The 8,800-nt window shown below is 39.3% G+C and overlaps 1 protein-coding gene across 1 annotated transcript in view; it reads right to left on the reverse strand.

Annotated features, from left to right (window-relative positions):
- Window positions 1–3,516, reverse strand: part of LOC121370236 (papilin-like) — a 36,381-nt gene extending 32,865 nt beyond the window's left edge. Inside the window, exon 1 of the mRNA XM_041495359.1 lies at window positions 3,385–3,516. Coding sequence (XP_041351293.1) covers window positions 3,385–3,516 — 132 coding nt within the window. The remainder of the gene's footprint in view (window positions 1–3,384) is intronic.
- Between the last annotated feature and the right edge of the window lie 5,284 nt (window positions 3,517–8,800).

Raw genomic sequence — 8,800 nt, forward strand, 5'->3', positions numbered from 1 at the left:
AATGACTCACCGACACATTCAGCTATAGATTAGTCTGTTAATGACTCACTGACACATTCAGCTATATAATTACAGTATGTTAATGACTCACCGACACATTCAGCTATAGGATTACAGCATGTTTATGACTCACCAACACATTCAGCTATAGGATTGCAATATCTTAATGATTCGCCGACACATTCAACTATAGGACTGCAGTATGTTAATGACTTATCGACACATTCAGCTATAGGATTGCAATATCTTAATGACTCCCCGACACATTCAGCTATAGGATTGCAGTATGTTAATGACTCACCAACACATTCAGCTATAGGACTGCAGTATGTTAATGACTTATCGACACATTCAGCTATAGGATTGCAGTATGTTAATGACTTATCGACACATTCAGCTATAGGATTGCAGTATGTTATTGACTTATCGACAGATTCAGCTATAGGACTGCAGTATATTAATGACTTATCGACACATTCAACTATATGAGTGCAGTATGTTAATGACTTATCGACACATTCAGCTATAGGACTGCAGTATGTTAATGACTTATCGACACATTCAGCTTTAGGATTGCAGTATGTTAATGACTTATCGACACATTCAGCTATAGATTAGTCTGTTAATGACTCACCGACACATTCAGCTAGAGATTAGTCTGCTAATGACTCACCGACACATTCAGCTATATGATTACAATATGTTAATGACTCGCTGACACATTCAGCTATGTGAATTGTCTGCTAATGACTCACCGACACATTTAGCTATAGATTAGTCTGTTAATGACTCACTGACACATTCAGCTATAGATTAGTCTGTTAATGACTCACCAACACATTCAGCTAGAGATTAGTCTGCCAACGACTCACCGACACATTCAGCTAGAGATTAGTCTGCCAACGACTCACCGACACATTCAGCTAGAGATTAGTCTGCCAACGACTCACCGACACATTCAGCTAGAGATTAGTCTGCTAATGACTCACCGACACATTCAGCTAGGGATTAGTCTGCTAATGACTCACGGACACATTCAGCTAGAGATTACTCTGCTAATGATTCACCGACATATTCAGCTATAGATTAGTCTGCTAATGACTCACCGACACATTCAGCTAGAGATTAGTCTGTTAATGACTCACCGACACATTCAGGTAGAGATTAGTCTGCTAATGACTCACCGACACATTCAGCTAGAGATTAGTCTGCCAATGACTCACCGACACATTCAGCTATAGATTAGTCTGTTAATGACTCACCGACACATTCAGCTAAAGATTAGTCTGCTAATGACTCACCGACACATTCAGCTAGAGATTAGTCTGCTAATGACTCACCGACACATTCAGCTAGGGATTAGTCTGCTAATGACTCACGGACACATTCAGCTAGAGATTACTCTGCTAATGATTCACCGACATATTCAGCTATAGATTAGTCTGCTAATGACTCACCGACACATTCAGCTATAGTCTGAAATGACTCACCGTTCAGGTAGGTAATGACTCACCGACACATTCAGCTATTAGTCTGCCATGACTCACCGACACATTCAGCTATAGATTAGTCTGTTAATGACTCACCGACACATTCAGCTAAAGATTAGTCTGCTAATGACTCACCGACACATTCAGCTAGAGATTAGTCTGCTAATGACTCACCGACACATTCAGCTATAATATTACAGTATGTTAATGACTCGCTGACACATTCAGCTATAGGATTGCAATATCTTAATGACTCACCGACACATTCAGCTATAGGATTGCAGTATATGTTGTCTGGTAATGACTCACCAACACATTCAGCTATATCATTACAGGACTGCACCAATACATTCAGCTATAGGATTAGACTTTTATGACGCACCAACATATTCAGCTATAGGATTGCAATATCTTAATGACTCACCGACACATTCAGCTATAGGATTGCAGTATGTTAATGACTCACCGACACATTCAGCTATAGGACTGCAGTATGTTAATGACTTATCGACACATTCAGCTTTAGGATTGCAATATCTTATTGACTCCCCGACACATTCAGCTATAGGATTGCAGTATGTTAATGACTTATCGACACATTCAGCTATAGGACTGCAGTCTGTTAATGACTCGCTGACACATTCAGCTATATGATTGCAGTATGTTAATGACTTATCGACACATTCAGCTATAGGATTGCAGTATGTTAATGACTTATCGACACATTCAGCTATAGGATTGCAGTCTGTTAATGACTCACCGACACATTCAACTATAGATTAGTCTGTTATTCAGTTCAGCTATGTTATTGTTAATGACTCACCGACACATTCAGCTATAGATTAGTCTGTTAATGACTCACCGACACATTCAGCTATAGATTAGTCTGTTAATGACTTACCGATACATTCAGCTATAGATTAGTTTGTTAATGACTCACCGACACATTCAGCTATAGGATTGCACGGCGTGGTGACACATTGTATTTGTCGTGGTCTACATACAGTTCCTGGTGGACAACTTGCATTCTTAGACAAAAATGAAAAACACACAAAAAAAGATTATTGAATGTACAGATGATTAAATAAAACGTACGCTGTACAACTTATTATATGTATTTAAATCATTGTTCATTGATTAGTAATAGGTAAATAGGTAATTCTCACCATCTATCATTATATGTATTTATATCACTGACCAGTGATTAGTAATAGGTACATAGGTAATTGCCATCAGCTAGGAGTATATGTATTTATATCACTGACCAGTGATTAGTAATAGCAATCTAATTAAAATTAGCTCCACTATTACATGTGGATCTAACAGCAGCCCGTTGGAGCTCATGTCCAGTTGACCTTTCATTCGACCAATCAAAACCTTACTTGGAAAATCATGCCAGTGATTTGAAAATAATTTGAAAACATTCGGGATTATGCCGAGGGTATAAGAAATAATTCGGGTGAATTACGAAGTATGCCGGAAACTAATTGTAATATAAAATTTTATATAAAATTCGTTTCAAGACGAAAAAATAAACCGTGATGGTATAGCCATAAAATCTGTTTATACTAGTATACAATCCAAAGTTTATTACTGCACTTTTCTCCCTGTTTTTTCAATGTTGAAATAGACCAACAAGTTCGCCTATTGCATAAATAGTCTCGACCGATATTTTTTTAGAATTTGTATGCTCCTGAATAACGCTATAAAAAGCGAAGTGTAATTGGTCGATATTTAAATTGTTATTAATAGATGAAATGTCACCTGGACATGGGAGTCCACGCAATGTTGTTAGATCTACTGGCTAGACCCAGTAGAGCTAATTTTAATCAGATTGATTTTATACCAACACTACAACATTTATGGGATATTGCAGTGATAGAATAACACACACCTTGCACGGGTTGTACGTGTCTACGGGTTTCATACAGACGTGGCCACACCCATTACTACAGCACTTCATGTTGTCGGGACAGCTGGTGTCATTGCGGCACATTGACACACACGCTCCTGCGAACCCTTTCATATTTGGACAGTTTCCCAGTTTGACGGGCGTGGGAGGACGCACGGGTTTAGTGTCTAGATACGTGATACAAGAAACATTGTTATTGGTTTGTTTAACAGAAAAAGAAGAAGAAGAAGAAGAAGAAGAAGAAGAAGAAGAAGAAGAAGAAGAAATTTTTATTTAACGATGCATTCAACACATTTTAATTCACGTTGCATTTTTATTTTCTATTTACTGGTATTATGTTCTTGTATATTGTAAACTATTATGTACACAGAGATTAATAAACTATTACAACGTCGTACATAATGTGGTTAAGGACCACATATATAATTAGAGAAAAAACCCGCTGCCACCACTCCATGGGCTACGTGTTTCGATTAGAAGCAATGAATCCTGTATATACACTACCCCACGGATAAAATGACACATACTACAGCCTTTGTTATACCAATTGTGGAGCACTGGCTGGATGCGTAACTTTTTGTATAATGGTGTAAAAGACCGACATTGTTAATTCATTCTGCTACCTTGGTGTTGATTTTCATTCTAATGGCAGATGTAATCTAATGCAAAAGAAAATATCTGAACGTGGTTTATGATCTATGTTTAAGCTGTTTAACATTTTGGAAAACATTAACGATAATATTGTTCAGAAGAATGTTTTATTTGATTGTTATGTCGGTTCAATACTTTCATATGGCTCTGAAGTGTGGGGATTCCACAAAGTCCCTGATATAGAGCGTGTGCATCTGAAATATTGTAAATATGTCTTATCAGTTAAAAAGACAACACCAAATATTTCTGTATATAGTGAACTGGGCCCTATGCCAATGTTTATTAGCAGATATGAAAGAATTATTAAATATTGGTTAAAGATAGTTTCGAATAGAAACTCCATTTTATATGATGTTTACAATATTTTAAGAGTAGACGCAAATAATAATATTTCATATAACGGATTGAACTGGGCGTATGGTATTAAATGTCTGTTGGATAGTCTTGGTCTGTCAGATGTCTGGTGGAGTCAAGATCAAGTTTTGCCTTACTTACCATATATTAAACAACGGATAATGGATCAATACTTAAAAGAATGGAACGATCAATGTTATATCTAAATTAAAACATTATAATAAGTTCAAACAAAGTTTTGAGTGTGAAAAATATTTATCTTTTATTTCATCACCACACTTAAAACGTTCACTAACCAGACTACGATTATCCTCTCATAGTCTACTATGCGAAACGGGTCGATATCATAATATACCTGATGATCAGAGATTTTGTACATTATGCAATATGAAAGTTTATAGAAGATGAATATCACTTTGTGTTAGTTTGCCCAATGTATAGAGATTTAAGACAACAGTATTTAAATAAGATTTACAATCAAACATGGCAGTCGTTTTCTTCAGGAAGCAGATATCCATACACCCTGGTATCTGGCTTTCCGTTGCATGCTGTTGCAGAATAAGGAATTATCCAAACAACATTTTTCTTTAGTAAAGGTAAGAAGTGCGACATCAAAACGCCTGTTGATTCCTGCTAACAGTGAGGTAGTTGTTCAAGGGTATGTAGACAAGCCAGTTATTTATAAGTCTACATGTGCCTTGATTCAACCTACCAAAGGTTCTGTTATACCAGAGGACATTGACATTGTTCCTACAATTGTCAATTACAGCTGTCACGGTAAGATGTATGTTGATGTTCATATATCTAATATTACCACTCGTACCATAAGTATTCCACCTCGAGCTCTCTTATGTGAACTTCAGGCAGTAACAGTGGAGGAAATTCCAGATAAGGTGTCAGTTTCTGATCAGTCTGAAGCTCTTCTTGGTAAGATCGAGTTCGATGAGGAAGCCGTGACACAGGAAGAACCTGAGAGAGGTAAGGATATTATTTCCCAGTTCCAGGATATATTTTCAACTGGTGATGATGACATAGGACATACAACAGCCGTCACAAACAGGATTGAGCTCAGCGATGAACAACCATTCAAACAACGACACAGGAGGATTCCACCAGCAATGTACCAAGAGGTAAGAGATCATCTCCAGCAATTATTGGCAAGTGGAGCAATTCGTAGGTCTTTTTCACCCTGGTCATCCAATATTGTTCTGGTGCGGAAGAAGGATGGTAAGCTTCGCATGTGTGTAGACTACAGGCAGCTCAATCAACTGACAAGTAAGGACTCGTATTCTATCCCAAGTACTGAAGAAATGTTTGATGTGCTTTCAGGTTTAAAGTACTATAGCACCCTCGATATGAAGAGTGGGTACCACCAAGTTGAAATTGAAGAGTTGCACAAGGAAAGAACAGCATTTTCCGTAGGTCCACTGGAATGTTACGAGTACAGTCGTATGCCTTTTGGTCTGTGCAACAGTCCTGCTACTTATCAAAGGTTGATGAACGAGTGTTTCGAAGGTCTTCACCTGAAAGTTTGTGTAATATATCTTGATGATATAATTGTGTTTTCAGATACATATGAAGAACATCTCGAAAGACTTGAACAGGTGTTTCAGAGGATCAGAGAAACATGAATGAAGCTGACCCCGAAGAAGTGTTCGTTCTTCAGGACAAGAATCAAATTCTTAGGTCACGTTGTTTCAGAACATGGTATAGAAGCAGATGGTGAGAAGATTCAGAAGATCCAAGACTGGCCCACTCCAAAGAATCCGAATGAGGGTTAGACAGTTCTTTGCATTTGTGGGGTATTATCGTAAGTTCGTTAATCTAAACCTTTAAACGCATTAATACCTTCAACCAAATTCAAGCGAAATAGCAAAACATCCGATAGACCTTGGGAATGGGGACCTCGCCAGGAAGAATCTTTTAATAAATTGAAAGATCTTTTATCTTCACCACCTGTTCTTGGATATGCTGATTATAGTAAACCCTTTGAGTTACACACAGATGCCAGTATCCATAGTTTGGGAGCTGTTTTATGTCAGGAGCAGAATGGACCGAAAGGGTCGTCAGCTATGCTAGCAGAGGATTAAGTAAGTTAGACGGAAATTATTCAGCTCATCGCCTGGAGTTTCTTGCGTTGAAATGGGCAGTGACTGAAAAATTTCACAATTATCTGTATGGTAATACGTTTACTGTTTATACTGATAATAATCCTTTGACTTATATCTTTACTTCTGCTAAACTTGATGCCACAGGACACCGCTGGTTAGCAGCTCTTGCTGCATATAACTTTGACATTGTTAACAGGTCAGGTCTCAACAATGCAGATGCTGATGGGTTGTCCAGACTGCCTGGAATACAAGCCAGTGCACCAAGATTGGTTCAGAGTCTGTTAGAGCCATTTGCAATGTTTTGTACACTCAACCATTTGTCCAATCTCTTTGTCTTTCAGCAGATACCGTGGTTGATAACCTTCAAGAACAGGATCTCCAGGGTATGAAGGATCGAGATTGGAGGATGGCTCAGCATTCAGATTATGTCTTGAGGCCTTGGATAGAAAGGGTTCGACTTAAGAAGAAATCCAGTCATCAGGATTATCCCCATTCACCGGCCAATTCTTCTTTGCATAAGAGTTTTGACAACTTGGTACTTCTGCGAGGAGTTCTACACAGGAAGGTGAAAGGTGCTAGTCATGACCGGTATCAACTGGTGCTTCCAGCAGCCTATGTAGGTGATGCTTTGAAAGGTCTGCATACTGACATTGGACATCCAGGAAAAGGGAGGACCTTATCCCTTCTGCGAGACCGTTTTTACTGGCCAGGTATGAGTCAGGATGTAGACGATTGGATTAGAGGATGTGATAGATGTCTCCGACGTAAGTCTCCTACCAACGCCAGAGCACCGCTTGTGAGTATTTCTAGCTCTCAACCATTGGAGTTGGTATGTTTGGACTTTTTGACGCTTGATACATCAAAGGGCGGATTTCAACATATTCTTGTTGTTACAGATCACTTCACTCGATACGCGCAGACTATACCAACTAAAAACATGACCGCTAGGACGACAGCAGAAGTGTTCTTCAATACTTTTGTGGTGCACTATGGTATTCCTAAAATAATCCATAGTGACCAGGGCGCCAATTTTGAGAGCCGTCTAATGAAGGAATTCTGTAATATCCTTGGAGTAGAGAAGAGCCGGACGACGTCCTACCATCTTATGGGAAACGGCATGTGCGAGCGTTTTAACCGCACATTGCTTGACATGCTGGGTACTCTTCAGCCTGAACAGAAGAAAGATTGGAAAAGGTTTGTTGCACCGCTTGTTCATGCTTATAATTGTATAAGACATGAGACAACTAACCAGTCTCCTTTCTTTCTTATGTTTGGTCGAGAACCCAGGTTACCCATAGACTTAGCTTTTGGGATTGAGACGAACAGACAACACGAGTCTCTGCTGTCGTATACCAAGTCCTTAAAGGAAAAGACACAACAGTCATATGAACTTGTATCAAAGACTTCCAAGGTGAATCAACAGCGGCAGAAGTCTGGGTATGACTTGAAGGTCAGAGGTGCTACTCTTCAAGAAGGGGACCATGTATTGGTAAAGGTTCTGGCTTTCGATGGTAAACACAAGTTGGCGGATCATTGGGAAGAGTTTCCTTACATTGTTCGTTTGCAGCCAAACAAGGAGATTCCTGTGTTTGTAGTGCAAAGAGAAGATGGGGTAGGAAGGAAGAGAACTCTTCATAGGAACCAACTCTTGCTTATCAGATGTGAAGAGTCGACCAACACCGAAGCCTAGGAACAGAAAATCACGAGAAGTAGTTAACATTGAGGAGAGTGAGTCTGGACAGGATGTTCTGGACGTAGTGTTGTCTACAGCTGCGGCTGATACCACAGTCATCGTTGAAGACGCTGTAGATGGGGATGTATCTGTCTTGCCAGATGCTGGTGACGATCAGCAGTCTGAGGAGGCAGAGGGTGATGTTTCTGGTAACGACCATGTGCCTAATAACTTGGAAGACGTTGAATGTACAGAAAAAGAACCTGATGTTATTGATCCAGAGGTAGACTCTTCTGAAGAAGAATCTCCTCCAGTATATCCAGTCAGACTTCCACCACGGCCTCCACCGCGACCTCCCCATGTCGTTCTGCGAGATCGCATAGGAAACCGCAGTGGATGGAGTCTGGTAACTTTGTCATGTCCCATAATGTTAACCCCGATTTTATTGACAGATCTACTCATTGAACAGTTGGCAATTCTTTCTATCCTCGATGGTGCAGGTAAGTGACGAGGACGTCATTTCTCCAGGAGGGGAAGTATGTGGCAATATCGAGTTTTATCTGTATATAATGGTATTTTATAATATTTGTAATGTTTCCTGTAACTAATT

The sequence above is a fragment of the Gigantopelta aegis genome, chromosome 4 (genome assembly GCF_016097555.1).
Source record: "Gigantopelta aegis isolate Gae_Host chromosome 4, Gae_host_genome, whole genome shotgun sequence".
Lineage (NCBI taxonomy): Eukaryota > Metazoa > Mollusca > Gastropoda > Neomphalida > Peltospiridae > Gigantopelta > Gigantopelta aegis.